The 16,135-nt window shown below is 38.7% G+C and overlaps 1 protein-coding gene across 2 annotated transcripts; it reads left to right on the forward strand.

Annotated features, from left to right (window-relative positions):
- The first annotated feature begins 371 nt into the window (after positions 1–371).
- LOC125235914 (pyruvate dehydrogenase E1 component subunit alpha, mitochondrial-like) lies at positions 372–15,184 on the forward strand. Of its 2 annotated transcripts, XM_048142551.1 has the most exons (10): positions 443–494; positions 2,627–2,809; positions 3,080–3,124; positions 4,087–4,230; positions 5,068–5,173; positions 6,942–7,105; positions 7,643–7,741; positions 8,605–8,784; positions 9,969–10,187; positions 14,707–15,184. In XM_048142551.1, exons 3-10 carry the CDS (start codon positions 3,086–3,088, stop codon positions 14,848–14,850), a joined length of 1,095 nt encoding a protein of 364 aa, XP_047998508.1. In that variant the 5' UTR covers positions 443–494; positions 2,627–2,809; positions 3,080–3,085; the 3' UTR covers positions 14,851–15,184. The 2 variants fall into 2 exon arrangements, with proteins under 2 accessions (XP_047998507.1, XP_047998508.1); XM_048142550.1 differs by lacking the exon at positions 2,627–2,809 and having other exon boundaries at positions 372–494.
- The last annotated feature ends 951 nt before the right edge of the window (positions 15,185–16,135 follow it).

Genomic DNA, 16,135 nt, shown 5'->3' on the forward strand with positions numbered 1-16,135 from the left:
TGAGAGGGCCAAAGTTGGGTCTGGTGTCCCTCTCGCACTTATTCCCACTGCCAAAATCATTTGAATGTCGTCATCACATCACTTTTTGGCCAATTAACTAATGGCAAATCTAGATTATCTATAATTCTATGGGTTAGAACGTCAAATCTTATGCAAATATTAGCAAGGACGTAAGGGACCTCTTTGTCATAAAATTTACTTTTTTTTTTTTCGTTCTTCTGGACAGGCTAGGACCATAGGCCATACCGCCTCATAAAATTTACTTAAAAAAATATATATATTTTTCAATGAATGCGCCAGGAGCGCGATGCCATTAAAAAAAAAAATGTCATAACATTGACACCAACGTGACACTGACAGTTTCATAACATTTTACAACCATTTCAAACAGTTTTGTAGTTAAATAATTCAAATCCAAATTTCAGATAACAATGTTAGGTAGGTGCAGCAAACTGTTTCATGGCAAGTTCAAGGATTTAGTAAAGTATGTTTTGGTAAGTACCTATCAGGCTATATCGATATAATTATGTTCTATTAGTATTTGAAATATGGAGACTTATTTAGTTGGTCATGATCATGAGACTCGATAAGATAAACCACGTAAACAACAACTAATAATGGATAGTGAAAACTACTGGCCTAAAGAAGTACTTAAAACATGCCTAGTAGCCTAGTTGTTTATTTTTCGGGCTTATAAGAGAAAGTCAGTAGGTATGATTCTGAGTGAGTAAGTGAGTTTATGTAGGTATGTAATGTATGTATATATGTCCTGTAGGTATTACTAAAGGCAAAAATTAATAGGCACCGCCGAATACCAAAACAAATATATCGTCACTACTTTTAAAAAATCTCGTATCTCACGCTGTTCCTCAAAGTTAAAACGCAGTAAGTCAATGTGCATTCCATACACACTTACTACAATTTTCTTTTCATTGACAGACGAACATACAAGTTTTTTTAAAAGTAGTGACGATATGTAAGTAGTAAATATGGAATATAATTATGATGCTGAAGAATGCTAATTAAAATGAACAAACTTAACAAACATACTCTTATACCCGTGCGAAGTCGCGGGAAAAAGCTAAGTAATTAATGTATAAAACCATACCCTACCGAGTTGCCAGGCGACCTTTTGTAGGTATTGTAACATCTGTAAATGTACCATGGTTTGCTGCATCGATTGATGGAGTCTTCCTTCACTGACCGTGATTGAATCATCAACAACACACACTACATCAACGTCACGCAGCACAGTCTATAGAGATTCCCATACAAACAATTTTGCGAATTAAAACCGAAATAAATTACACATATGAAAGAAAAACCGGCCAAGAGCGTGTCGGGCCACGCTCAGTGTAGGGTTCCGTAGTTTTCCGTATTTTTCTCAAAAACTACTGAACCTATCAAGTTCAAAACAATTTTCCTAGAAAGTCTTTATAAAGTTCTCCTTTTGTGATTTTTTTCATATTTTTTAAACATATGGTTCGAAAGTTAGAGGGGGGGGGACGCACTTTTTTTCCCTTTAGGAGCGATTATTTCCGAAAATATTAATATTATCAAAAAAACATCTTAGTAAACCCTTATTCATTTTTAAATACCTATCCAACAATATATCACACGTTGGGGTTGGAATGAAAAAAAATATCAGCCCCCACTTTACATGTAGGGGGGGTACCCTAATAAAACATTTTTTTCCATTTTTTATTTTTGCACTTTGTTGGCGTGATTGATATACATATTGGTACCAAATTTCAGCTTTCTAGTGCTTACGGTTACTGAGATTATCCGCGGACGGACGGACGGACGGACGGACGGACGGACGGACGGACGGACGGACGGACGGACGGACGGACGGACGGACGGACGGACAGACAGACATGGCGAAACTATAAGGGTTCCTAGTTGACTACGGAACCCTAAAAAGTGACCAAGTCCTCTGGTGCCTTCACTTTTTCTTTCATATGTGTAATTTATTTCGGTTTTAATTTATATACATAGTAGTGTGACTACTTTAAGACAGCACAGGTTGAAATATTTTCAATAGATTATAATTTAACTTGTGTTTATTAGAATTTTGCGAATGCTAAATTCGGTGACAGGCGGTTTGGTGAAACCACAGTATAAAGACGACCCAGGGGGCCGATTTTTGAGTCTCACGCGTTCGAATTCAGAAAATTGTCACTGAAAATAATAGGCAATTCACCGTTTTCAACCGGTATTTTAGTGACAGTGAGACTCAAAAATCGGCCCCCAGTAGTGAATTTCCCGCGATCGGTGTTTGGCTCTCGCACGCGGCGCGGCGCGTACTGGCGCGACCGCAATCGTCTGTTTCCACATTGTACTCTTTGCACCTCGCTCGCGCAGAGCGATACTCAAGGACAAACCGCGCAGCGCAAAATTTGCTAGAAGAATTATTACTGCCCCTTTAGCACAACTTGAAACTTGTAGAATCAAGATTCTGTAAAATTTAAATTATGTAGAATTGGGAGTCTGTAGAGATAGAAATCTGTAATACAAATCTGTAGAACTGGGCCTAAACCCTACAGGGGCAGGTCTTATACTGTGGTGAAACTGACCCCGAGACTAGAAACAATCGCGTTTATTTTATCCTTTTTTTAACGGCTAGAAAGTGTTTCCGCCCCGCTCCCCGCGCCTGCAGCGCTTCCTGGCGCTGCTGTCCGTGACCTTGGGCAGCCCGGGCTCCCGCCCCGGCCCCGGCCCGTGTAAAGCCATTGACCGGAGGGCTGCAGACGACCCCGACATCGTATCGCCCCTCAGCCGTTTGTGTTGTGAGGCGTGGGAGCTATAGGTAGGTATTTTTTATTTTTCTTTCTAGTGATCCAGATCCTTGGGAGGCGCGTCAGCTATTCCTGGAATTTTTGTACTTAGGGTACGTTCGTAACCGAATGCACAAACGCTCACGAAACGAAACGCTCGTAGGTATCTATCTCTATCGCTCTTGCGTATTGGCGTGACAGAGCTAGACTACCTTTCGCGGCGTTTCGTTTTCGTGTCGCGTCATAGAAATGCCATTCGGCTACGGGACCTGACATGTACTTATTTTACTGATTTGTCACAGAATCCGATGAGACAATGTGCAGCGGAAGCCACAGTGCCCATTATAGTACGTAAAGTTGCATACTTAGGCCGTTTTCACATTATCCGATCCGATATCGGATGTCGAAGGATTTCAATAGAAATAATCCAAGATGGCGCCTGTAATGTATGGGATATCGGTCCGACATCCGATATGGGATTGGATAATGTGAAAACGCACTTATACATATTTGTCATTTCATCACTCATCGAATTTCAAACCCAATTTTATAAACCTACCTACTCAGCGAAAAAGGGGAGGAAATAGTGCCACCATCGTCTATGGCCGATAGTCCACTATCATATATTATGTTTATCATAGAAATATAATCATAGGCAATATGTCGTCCAATTTGACGTTGGAGAAAAAAAGGGAGGCATACAGACATGATCATATTTCTATGATAAACATATGATACCTACCTACCTACTTTCGGCCTGTCAACCGTCGTGCATGTGACAACTGTTTTGACACCAAAGAGTAGTCCCACTTTGTCGGTTACCATTAAGACGAGATTTACCTGTATCTTTATATATGAATAAACTGACAAAGCGGCTTTATAGCAAATATAGCAATCGACAAAGTGGGACGTTTTCCCGTACACACTCACATAAAGTATTTGACACTTTTCTGTGATAACAGTTAAGTGTTGCTATGATCAAAAAATTTAGTTCCATTTCTACTAAGTATCTATTTTGCCAAGCTGAAGGAGATATCGCTTTCTTAAATATTGTTAGGCCTGATTTAGACGGCGTGCAAACTCGCATGCGATTTTAGTTACATTGCGGGCTCTTTAAGTTACATACAATTTTGCACAGCCGTCAATACCGCAATGTAATAAAACTCGTATGCGAGTTCTCGTACCGCCTAAATGGGCTCTTAAGTAGGTACTTACACGTACTTCATTTGTAAGGAGTTTGCAATCATGTATTCTAGAAAATAGTACAGAAACACGTCAGAATTAGGATTTAACCATGAAACAATTTCAGCCCCCAGAAGTCTACAATTTCGACGCGAACACAATTCCTAAAAATGTAAAAATCACAAAGGCAGAAGCCCTAGAGCTTTACGAGACTATGGTGCTCATTCGGCGCATGGAGACTGAGATTGCCAGTCTGTATAAAGAGAAGAAGGTAAACATAAACATATTTTTTATTAAAAACAAGTATTGCATATAAAAATACTTAAAATTATCGATGGTTTAGATTTGACCGAACTAGGAAAACGTGTGAGCGCATTTTTGCGAAAAAACATTCAAAAACTTTTTTTTCTAAAATAGGTAAACTTTATGTTTTTCTACTCAGAATCACGAATCACGAGATTCACGAGCCCTTTACATCTTACTAGGCGGGAAAAAGCGTCCCAAATTGAATTTTTCCACTTTGTTACTATTTTTAAAATACTTTGTACAGCGGTTACAAAGTGGAAAGTATGCAAATATTTTTTTTTCAAACATGCAATGAAATATTGTCTTTACGTTCCAAAATGGGCTGGGAAGTATCGCTTTTTGGGCGCAACAACTCGAGAGGACTGTAAAGGGATTTCATATTATTTTTTAGGCCTAGGCCTGCAAAGTAACTTTTTTTATAAAATATTGTCCTTTAGAGCATTTTTTTTTATTTCATTGTATGTTTGAGAAAAGCACTATACATGCCTCGGCGTGAAAACGGATTCCCGGCCTCGTATCCCTATCCGGCCTCGCTCGCACGCTCCGAGCCGTATATACCCACTTGGCCGGAAATCCTCATTTTCCCGGCCTCTGATGTAATGTACTATTTTTTGTCTCTTGTTTCTTTTCTATCCTAGATCTAAAAGGCTTATGATTCTGAGTAGGAAAAACATAAAATTTACCTACCTTAGAAAAAAGTGTATTCAATTTTCACTTACAAAATGTAATTTTTTATCTTTTATTCATTTTACTTCTTAATTAAGTTATTTATATAATATATTATTATACTATTTCCATGAAGGTGTTTGGGTTCTGCCACCTGTACGCCGGCTCGGAGGCAGTGGGCACTGGTATAGTCGCGAACATGAAGCCGGTCGACAACCTCATCACTTCTTACAGGTGCCACGGTAAGTTCCAATATAAACTAACATATCTTAATGGCAGCTAGAAGACATGTCATATGCTACTCCGTATAGACAGATAAAGTCTAAGAAAAAAATGTACCTCGGAACCATAGAGAAAAAGGTACGGTGGGCTAGATGGCGATACACCTTTGGGGGACTCTCGGCTAGATGGCGCTAATAATGATATTTGACATTTTAACACATCAAGCTAAGAATATGGGCCAAATTGTCAAAACTGAGGTTCAGAAGTTTAAAGCCCGTGTCGAGAGATGGCAGTCTATGTGACTACACATTTTTCTTTGGCAGGAACTCTCTAGAAACTTGATCTTCTTTGCTTATGGCAGAAGGTTCTTAGTATAAGGACTGAATAAATTAACCGACTTGGTGGGTGTGGGTGGAGACAACAACTATTCTATATCTGTGACTGGAAATTAAAAACGGGGCTTTGCCAGTCTAGGCCTGCAAGATTTTTATGATATTCTATTAACGGCCTCTTTTCCCAGCCGCATCTAAAACGTCACTTCGCGGCCTATTTTTTTAACCCCCGACGCAAAAACGAAGGGGTGTTATAAGTTTGACGTGTCTGTCTGTGTGTATGTCTGTCTGTCTGTCTGTCTGTTTGTCTGTCTGTCTGTCTGTGTGTGTCTGTCTGTGGCATCGTAGCTCTCGAACGGATGAACCGATTTTGTTTTAGTTTTTTTTGTCTCAAAGCTGATTATGGAACATAACATCGATATTTTATACCATGTTTGAGAAAATTACAATTATGAAACGCATTCGAGATCTCCTAGGTAGTACAGATGTAGGTAGTGCGGAAAGATTTTTACTCAAAACGTACGAACGGGTCACTCAGTACAAGACGTACTGCAGTAATTCCCGTCAACTTTGTACAATGCCACGTCAGCAAATTTTAATTGATCCTATTTTGTTACCAACATTTTGTAATATAATTCGACTTTCGTAAGATATATACAATTTTTATAATTAAGAAAATATACCTACATACTAGAGAACCCTAATGACGAAATAAAACTTAATAAAATCTCAATTTATCAACAAAATCTTGGTAACAAAATGGGAATTAATAAAAACAAATTTAACTTTTCTCTTAATTTTTGTACAAACTTTTCGAGAACTGCTGACTGAACTGACACTATCTCTAGCATGACAAATACGAACGTTTCCGTAAAAATACGAAGGAAAAGCTTTTCGCACTACATCTGTACCAGTCATGACTGTTTTCCATTGCAGCATTCGACTTATATAGACCGTGATTACCTTTTTATATCCCGGTCAGTACAAGTCTAATGAAAGTAACCGTGAATCATTTGGGCCATTTTTTTCAAAGTTGTCCACCCCACTTTATTTTGGATTAGGGAATTTTCATGTGGTTTCCACTCTTTTTTTTATTATTATAAATGGGCTTACTCTTGACCACAGACTAGCCAAAGGCAAAGACGTGGTCTACGATGGAGTGAGCTCGCCCAGAAGATGCCTGTTCACTCTTGATTTCAATTCTAATAAGAGATAAAAAGTGTCCCAAGGTTTTTTCCCCATTCCGTTACCATTTTTTCATACATTTTGTATGGCGGTAACGGAATGAAAGGTTCGAAAAAACGTATGGAAATCTTGGGACATTTTTTTTTCTCTTATCAGGATCGAAAGAGCTCGCGATTTTGAGTATTAATCGCGTAAAAAATACCCATGTTACAAAAAAGTGGGGTGGACAACTTTAAAAAAAAAAATGGCCCATTTAAAACCCTTATTGCAGCATTCGCCATGATGTTCCAAAACCGGCAGCAGAAGGACGGGCCGTTCAGCGTGATGGCCGAGCTGGCGGGCCGCGCCGGCGGGCTGTCGGCCGGCAAGGGAGGCTCCATGCACGTCTTCGTGCCGCCGCACTTCTACGGCGGCCAGGGCATCGTCGGCGGACAGGTGATACTGCTGTGGCCTGTTCAGTGTTCACAACGTGTCAGTCTCAGTGTCGACGTAGTTTCGGTTTCGGCCAAAAAATGGCCGAATCTTTCGGCCGGGCCGTAACTTTAAAGTTGTATTTTTGGGTCGCGTTGGGATCACTTTTCCAGGAATTTTTAAAAGTTCCTGATAAAATATAACAAATGACAAATTGTGACTAAAAAAAAATACGAAAATACAAGACTACGAATAGGGTTTAAGATGAGTATAAAAGCGATTTTATACATTTTTGGCGATTTTAACAAATCTTCTAAAGTTTCGGTGAGTCAAGGCTGAACCCTCGTTTTCGGTTTTGGCCAGAAAATATGTTTCGGTCGGACACTATTTATGATTTACTAGCTTTTGCCCGCGGCTGCGCTCACGTTAGAAAGAGACAAAACTAGCTTTATGTCACTCTCCATCCCTTCAACTATCTCCACTTAAACATTCACGACAATTCGTCGCTCCGTTTTGCCGTGAAGGATGGACAAACAAACAGACACACACACTCTGTTGTAGGTGCCGCTCGGGATTGGGATGGGGTTCGCACACAAGTACTCAGACGACGGGGGCGTGGCGTTCCCTCTGTACGGCGACGGAGCCTCCAATCAGGGACAGGTGATCTTTACTTTACCTAGCTACATTCCGGTTGCACCTACCAACTATTGTCATATTGTTAATAGGGATGACGACTACATAAAAAAGGGCATTCTATTTAGTCCGTCAGTTAGATCGTCCAAAAATACAACACTTTCGCTACCAAGAACCCGACTGTCGGGCACACCGCTCGTAGAAGCGTAGCCGATTACATGGGGAAACCCGTATGTAGCGAAAATGTCGTAGCGCCGCGTAGAGCCCGGTTTCGAAAGTGTTAACACATATTTTTCGCTTTTTATAATTAATGAAAAAATACAAAGATATAGAGCATCAAAGTTCCGGAGTGGGGGCTTGTGTAGTCACTTCTAAGTAAAAATTGTACCTAGGCGTGACGTCACGCGAAACTTCAACGCACTGTACCGTCGTAATTTTTCGTTTACGAGAAAAAAAAAATACGTGTCTAAAATTCTTTGATAATCTAACTGACGGACTAATTAGTTTTTTCTAGTCGTCTCGCCTAATGTCAGAACATACCTACATTGATAGTCATAAAAGTTTGAAGTCAGAATCATTTTTACGGGGGTTACCCCGGCGCAAAAACGACAGGGTGTTATAGGTAATTTGGACGTGGCTATCTGTCTGTCTGTTTGTTTGTTTGTCTGTGTGGGTGTCTGCCTGTGGCATTGTAGCTCCCGAACGAATGAACTGATTTAGATTTAGGTTTTTTTTGTTTGAAAGTTGAATTAATAAAGTTGAAATAATTAGTTGAGTGTTCTTAGCCACGTTTCATGGAAATCGTTCTACTATGTCGCAGTCGGGGGTTTTTTCAAAATTTTAATTTTGTGGTTAGGTTATATATTATTTTATTTATTGATTTCGCACAGGTGTACGAGTCCTTCAACTTGGCGGCGCTGCTGAAGCTGCCGGTGGTGTTCGTGTGCGAGAACAACCTGTACGGCATGGGGACCGCGGCCAAGAGGTCCTCGGCCAGCACGGAGTACCACAAGGCGGGACGGTTCATGCCGGGCATCAAAGCTGATGGCATGGACATCATCACTACTAGGGTATGACCAGTGGCCTATTTCACCGCAGTGACATTGATACTTGTGAAGTTGTGACACTGACAATAGTTTTTTTTTATTAATATAGGCAAATAATATGTATTTATATGTATATGTATTTTTCATCACACCCGCACTTTAAATGTGCTATTTCACGCAGGCGGAGCGTGAGTTATAGAAAAATCGTTCTCCCAAGGGAATAATGAAATTTCTTGTACCGTACTTAACTTTTTTAACATCTATTTAAAAAAAAGAGATGTCATCTGTCAGTGTCAGCTGTCGTTGATGTTTTTTTTCTAATTTCTTACAATTCAGCACGCGCAGTCATTGTCACCTCATCTGCTATTAAATTTCACAAACGTCATTTCGGTCACTTAAAAAAAGATAATAAATAAATTATACGAAATAAAAATAAACGAAACTTCTTTCCGTGATTGTTATAACGTATTTTATCAGAAAAAAATATATTTGCCTATCTTAAAAAAACGGTACCCAATTCTGTGCCTATTTTATGGAGTGATAAGTAACATTGTTATACACTACACACACGTAAACTCGCATTAGCTACACATAAATAAATCACATTAACGTTCGAATCGTAATTAGTATTCCGGTACTATAAGTCCTGTACTACGTTTGGTTTATATAAATCCTACCGACTGCGCCATGTAATTACCAATTCCTAATATACCCAGAAGATATAGACAGAGAAGAGGTGTCTCAGGCCGATAGTCCACTATCATATGTTCATCATAAACATATGATCATAGGCAACATGCCGTCCTTTTTCCGTACGTTGAAGAAAAAGGGAGGCATGCAAACCTATGATCATATTTCTATGATAAACATACGATAGTGTACTATCAAACCACTCGACATCCGACCGCAACCCTATGTTGGCACCAGGGTCTTTATTGGTTCCCATAAAATTTTAAGTCATAAACTCATAAGTATCGTTTGTTCATATTTTCGTTAGTCATAATTTGGTTAATCTCAGAAACGCGTAACTTTTCAAGATTGTCATAAAACAAACCTTACCTAACCTATCTGTAGGTGACTTTAATGAAACCCTTGGAAAAGTTAAGCGTTTCAGAATCATGATAATTCGGCAATCATTACATTATGACTTTCAAACATTGTCATAGAAAGAGATCCGGCTAGAGCACCGAATCACTGTTTACTTCCAGGAGATATCCAGGATAGCGGCCGACTATAGTCGCTCCGGCAATGGGCCAATCGTCGTCCAATTCCAGTGCTACCGCTACTACGGGCACTCCATGTCGGACCCCGGGACCAGCTACAGGACCCGCGAGGAGGTCCAACATGTCCGCCAGACGAGGGACCCGCTCAACCTCTTCAAAGCCGTGCTTATTGAGGCAAAACTTGCCTCTGAAGACGAAATTGAGGTTTGACACAATTTATGCCCGTTAGTTAGATTAGATACTTTACTACAGCAATTCCCAAAAAGTTTGGACATTTGGACCACTTCTTCGATTTTGATAAAAATTGGTGGGCTGATATTAGAGTCCATGATGCTGAAAAAGATCCACTAGGTTTCCCAAAATGTCCCAGGTAGTTCGTATGAAATATTCCTCTTTTGTTACCAGATTTTTATACATTTTCGGTGTAAAGATACATATCTATGTATATTAACTCGATAACCGTAAGGCCGTTTTCACATTTCACACAGAAAGATTTTAATGGAATAAATCCAAGATGGCGCCTGTAATGTATGGTATGGGATATCGGTCCGACATCCGATATCGGATCGTATAATTGTGAAAACGCACTAAGGGTTCAGAAAATAGTTTCTTAGATTAGAAAAAATAATTGTATTTGACCTAAAGAACCTTCCCTAAAGTTAACAGAAATCAGTAAAACACGTTGTACCTAGGGATTGCAATCCGGTCTGATATCCAATCCGGCCGGATCCGGCCGGATTTTGGTCCCAATCCGACGGATCCGGCCGGATCCGGCCGGATTGGCCTTGAGGATGAAAAGTATCCAAATAGTAACTTTTTTTGTATGTTTTCAGCATAATAATATGAGAAATATGATGGTATTTTGCTTAACGATTAATAAACCAAAAGTTGAAAGCTTAGAAATCAACATTTTTACCAGGTAACAAGTAAATTTTACTAAAATAATCAGTCGCAAATTCATAGGATAACAAAATTATTTTTACTGTATTGTTTTACAGTAATACCTATAGAGCTTTTAAAATACAATTAAGAACGGACATTATAACATTACCTACATGCATTATGAGGTAACTATATAAAAAAAGATAATTATGTTTTGTGTTATTTTACAGTTAACTTTTCTCACACGCAAAGAACTAAAAAAAAAACTACAGAAGCTAAATTAAAGTCATCAAGAGTAATTGACCTTAGCATTATTTGCTATTGATGAAACCACAATCTTACTGGATACCTTTTAAAAATGTTCATATTTAAGCTTTGAATTGTTTTTTATGATTCTTGTAGCAATGTGCCCTCATACTTCTTATATCATGCTGAAAACGTTGTTGTTCTTGTAGTCCTACATCACCACAGAGATGCAAAGGGCCTTCTCAAGCTCGTACCATGCCTTCCTATCTTCAGCTACCCTCGTGGTCTCGCTCCAGCTCGACCCGGTCGCTCGTAGTTCATCCTCAACGGACCGCTTCCATGAGTTTACAGGGCGCCCGGAGCCAAGGCACCTTCCAGCGGCAGGCGATTTCCAGCCGAAAGAAATGGTTGCGTTATTTCGTTAGAGGGAACTCTTGGAATTGTGTGCTACCAATGTACTTTTTGTGTCGCGGTTTCTTCACTAATGGGTGTTTGCTGGCATATACTCAATAGGTCTTGATTTCGGATAGTGTTTGGCCAGAAAACGCGAAGGATCGACCTCAGTGACTGTAGCCGCCGTGCAGGATCAGGAGCCGACGACTTATAAAAACTTCAATATAAGTAGACAATATTATATTCCAAATAGGTGCTGGTTTACAAAGGGTGACTTGACTAAAACGGTTAAGTATGGAAGTGGTGTTTAAGGTAGCGAAGATGATGAAAGAGTGATTTTGCAAGATTTGAGCTGTTAAAAAGGTTAGCTAAGTTAGGTGCTCTCATTGACCGCGATACATCATAGGTGGTACGCTCCTATTCGCTGTTTATGAATCTTTACGGAAATAGCCGAGCGATAAGTAAGCTTTATACAAATAAAAGGTTGCGTTCGCAACAGTGACATTTAACGAAAAGTTTTCTCGTATGGCCCTTTGGTAACTCTCCACTAATTCCACATTTTGCATCCAAGCAAACAATTGCACAGATTTCACTACAGATTCAAAGACGGAAAGTTTGACGCGTCACTTGAGTAAATTATTTTACTTCCAAACGGCCTAGTAATGCAAAAAACGTACGTATTAAATTATTTTTTGATTGGAAATCAGACCGGATTGCAATCCCCTGTTGAGCTACGTTAAAATGTTAGCGTAAATGTTATTTTTTGCACTATTCTAACATATTAAATTACATTACCGGATCCGGTAGCATGAATAAAGCACCGGATCCGGCCGGATTACCGGATCCGCCGGACCGGATTGCAATCCCTAGTGTACCTATATCAGTCGTCCACATTATTGTTTTAGTTTATGATTGCTACGTTTACGTTACGCTGGCTAGGCATGGGCTTCTAAATGCCTGACCCATATAACCATAATCGGTCGCCGTTCCTACGCAAATCCTCCTATTTTGTGTACACACAGGTCTTCGGGTCTCAATGCTTAGTCGCAGTACGTTCGACGTTTAGTCGCGGCGACCCAAATGGGGACGATTGGTAACAGGCACAAATGGTCACAAAAGTGACAGAAGTGTGCACTACGCGTGCACACATTGTTACCGTTTGGCGACTACTTTCCCAAAATCATTCGTTCATTTCATTCTTTTCAAATGGCGACTGTCAGAGACGTCAAAGTAAAAAAGAAATAAAATCATTTGACATTAAAATGTAATGGCGTAAGAATTTGTTAAAGATAAATATTGTTTACATTTGTAATATAATGTGGGCTAATTACCATGGCCAATTAAATTGCTCGAGTGATTTCATAAAATAAGTCTAAATTTATCAACGCGCCATCAATTTAACTCAGTTTAACCAGTAATAATATTATTGACTACTCGGTGTTTGCGTGTTATGTATATTGATTGGTGAAGTTTTAGTGCTCCGGTGCATATACTATACTGAAATAATAAAAATAATGCCTAGAAAACCAATAAAGTTGTTAAAATATGGATTAAGACGGTAATATTCCATGTAAAAAACAGTCGCCAAACGGTCACTAAACGGTCAACAAACGGTCGCAAAATGGTCGCAGCGTACACGCGTGACCGAAAGCAGTGAATATTTATTGGATTTTCAAAATGGCTAATATATTCATTTTTTCCAGGTATCCTCAAACTTTATAAACAATTAAATATGCCGTCGTACTCAGTTGTCCTCACTAAAGAAGATTAAAAAAAAATTGTAACGTGCGTACCGAGCTGCTGGGTTGTAAAGGATCGGGGATCATATTATTATGGTCTTCTATAGAGCAACTATTTAGTATTTTGCGGCATTTCACAATTGACACTTGTTGAAGTAGTCTTCATTAATATTACTATCAACATTCATTTCAGCGATCTGTACTTCTTTTGTCAAGATTTTTGTATAGCACTTATCTATACATCTACAAATTTGTAATGTTAAAGAGACATAAATAAAACGTAGTAGAGTAAATAATGTGTTTTTTTTTGTAACCCAAACAAAATACTTGTAGATACGAGTGCGGAAAAGAGGAAAATCGATACGAGTAGCGATAAATTAATACACGATCGAAGGGAGTGTTTTAAATCGACACGAGTTGTGAATGTCCTTTTCGCACGTGTATCGTACGACGATTTTCAGTACCTAAATCTAAGCTAAGAGTTTCGACCAGACAAGAAATGAATCATTGCTTGATTAGCTCGCACTACTGCGTTAAAAAAAGCAGCATCTGTACTGAAAAAACCTATCATTGCGCAACAGAAATTCTATTAATATCACAGTAAATAGGTACTCTATTTCATTTGATTCCTACTTTTATTATGTAAAGCAACACTACACTTCATTTTTATCAATAAGAATTAAAAATTATATATTTAATACATTAAGTAACTATAAAGTGCTTATCTATTTGTATTATCATTCTGCACTTTTCTTAACTTTCCCACATTTCTATAAAATGTCGAAGAGTGCTTAAATAGTCGTCGTCGTTTATTATTATTTAATTCGCTCATATTTAAATGATTCAAAGCAACCAGTCCACAACTTCACAAGACAGTTTGAGAAACCTTCGTATTTCAGATTGTCATTTGCGGATACAGTGGTTTAGGAGCAGTTCGGTAATCAGACCTACACATGTGTGTACAAATTCTGTCAATGTCACTGTCAGAAACCGTTCTGACAGTGACAATGACAGCCACAAATTCGTCCACATGTTGTTACCGTTATGTGTGCAAACGTCGACTAATAAAGTGTCGTTAAAAGTCATTCTGACAGTGACATTGACAGCCACAAATTCGTACACATTTTGTTACCGTAACGAGTGCACACGACGACTACATTTTGTTATGGTATCAATACGGTCGCATTGTTTGCACGACGTTACCACGCGTTATGTCACATTTGACAGTTAGTTACTGATTTGAAGATTTTGCGACTGAAATGGTTGTATGGGGACAGTTTAGTGACCTATACTTTTTTTTTTATGAAGAACAGGTAAACCATTTGACCGCAATCTCACCTGATGGAAAGTGCCGATGCAGTCTAGGATGAAGCATGTTTACCCAAAAAATGTCTATTCACTCTTGATTTAAAAAGACACGAACGATACGAACTTGCCTTCACTTTGTCTCGTTCCCTCTTCAGGCAATAAACAAGAAAGCGAAAAAAGTATGCGCGGAGGCGAAGGACGCGGCCGCCGCGGCGCCGTCCCCGGACCCCGCGGACCTCTACACCCACGTCTACGTCAAGTACCTCGAGCAGCCGAGGAGGAGGACCGTCATAGGGTGACTTTTACAACCATGCACCGGACGGACGGGGGATTTACAACTTTATAATAGTGCATACGCAAATGCATATATACCTGAAATATTATTTTCCCCTCACTAACTCTGAAACACGTGTTTTATCCTTTTATGCCAGCGGGTAAAAACGCATTTTATCCACTAGTTGATAAAGTAATTTGACCTTGAATATAGTCCAATTTTGTGCTTTAAAATGGATAAAAGTGGGTGAATCTAATGATGGAAATGATTTACCACCTGTGGAACTACTGGAAGCAGTGATAAACGCGTTTTTTGCGTTGTACTTTCCTCACCATAGTGAGGGGAAAAGTTTTGTGTTACACTCGGGCACAAATAAATGTATTTTACTTCTCGTGTGTTGAAGAACTCCCCAAGTTCAGGATTATATTCTTGAACCACTCGCTTTGCTCGAGGTTCAACTATAGATAATTTCACTTGCTTGTTTTTCAATTCCACACTCGGCGTTAAAATACAACTTTGCACCCTTGTATAACAAATAACTATTAGCCTTTTGAACGCTTTGCCAATACTTCTACTAGTAAATAATGAAAATAAACCTTATCAGTCAGCAGGACTTGCTTTGACAGCGTCCGCCATACTCACTTTAGGCGCTGCTGGCATCGTGGGCGCGAAGGAGTCATGTCCTTTAGGCGTTCTTGGATTACAATACGATTCAGATTTAGTTGTGGATAAGTTTTATATCAAAATTTATTGTATGAGTAAATATTGTATTTTGAAGAGAGTATTTTTTATATTTATTATTTGGATGTGGAGTATTTTTGACGTGTTTATGGTGTAAACCAAGTGGTTATATTTTGATACATTTGTTTTTTTGCTGTGAATAAATTATTATTATAAACATCAGTTGTATCATTTTTTATAAGAGGAAGTAGTCTATTGACAAAATAGACTGGCCTTTGGATTATTACCTTGTAAACAGTTGGGCTACTTTGAAACCAGACCTGATTAAAAATAAAATTTAACTACGCATTTAGCAGACGCCTAAATTATTTTATTTTTATTTTTTATTTATTTATTTAGGATTACCAACAGATAATACATCTTACATGCTCTTAAATCTAGTTACAAAAAGTCTAAACTGATGCTTATCCAATTATAGGTAACCACAACTTACAATTATGACTTATTTATTTATTTAAAAACATGTTTACATGACCTTACAGTATAACCAATGCGTCACGAAACTTAGATAGCAAAAACAAAGAGAGAAAAAGACAAAAAAAAAGAGAACAAAAAAAAGAAAATTAATT

The sequence above is a fragment of the Leguminivora glycinivorella genome, chromosome 18 (genome assembly GCF_023078275.1).
Source record: "Leguminivora glycinivorella isolate SPB_JAAS2020 chromosome 18, LegGlyc_1.1, whole genome shotgun sequence".
Lineage (NCBI taxonomy): Eukaryota > Metazoa > Arthropoda > Insecta > Lepidoptera > Tortricidae > Leguminivora > Leguminivora glycinivorella.

Coding starts and splice junctions, on each gene's coding strand:
- LOC125235914 (XM_048142550.1), top strand. CDS start 432: ATGTTAGGTAGGTGCAGCAAACTGTTTCATGGCAAGTTCAAGGATTTA. Junction 3,125..4,086: donor AAGCCACAGTGCCCATTATA/GTACGTAAAGTT, acceptor AAACAATTTCAG/CCCCCAGAAGTCTACAATTT. Junction 5,174..6,941: donor CACTTCTTACAGGTGCCACG/GTAAGTTCCAAT, acceptor CCCTTATTGCAG/CATTCGCCATGATGTTCCAA.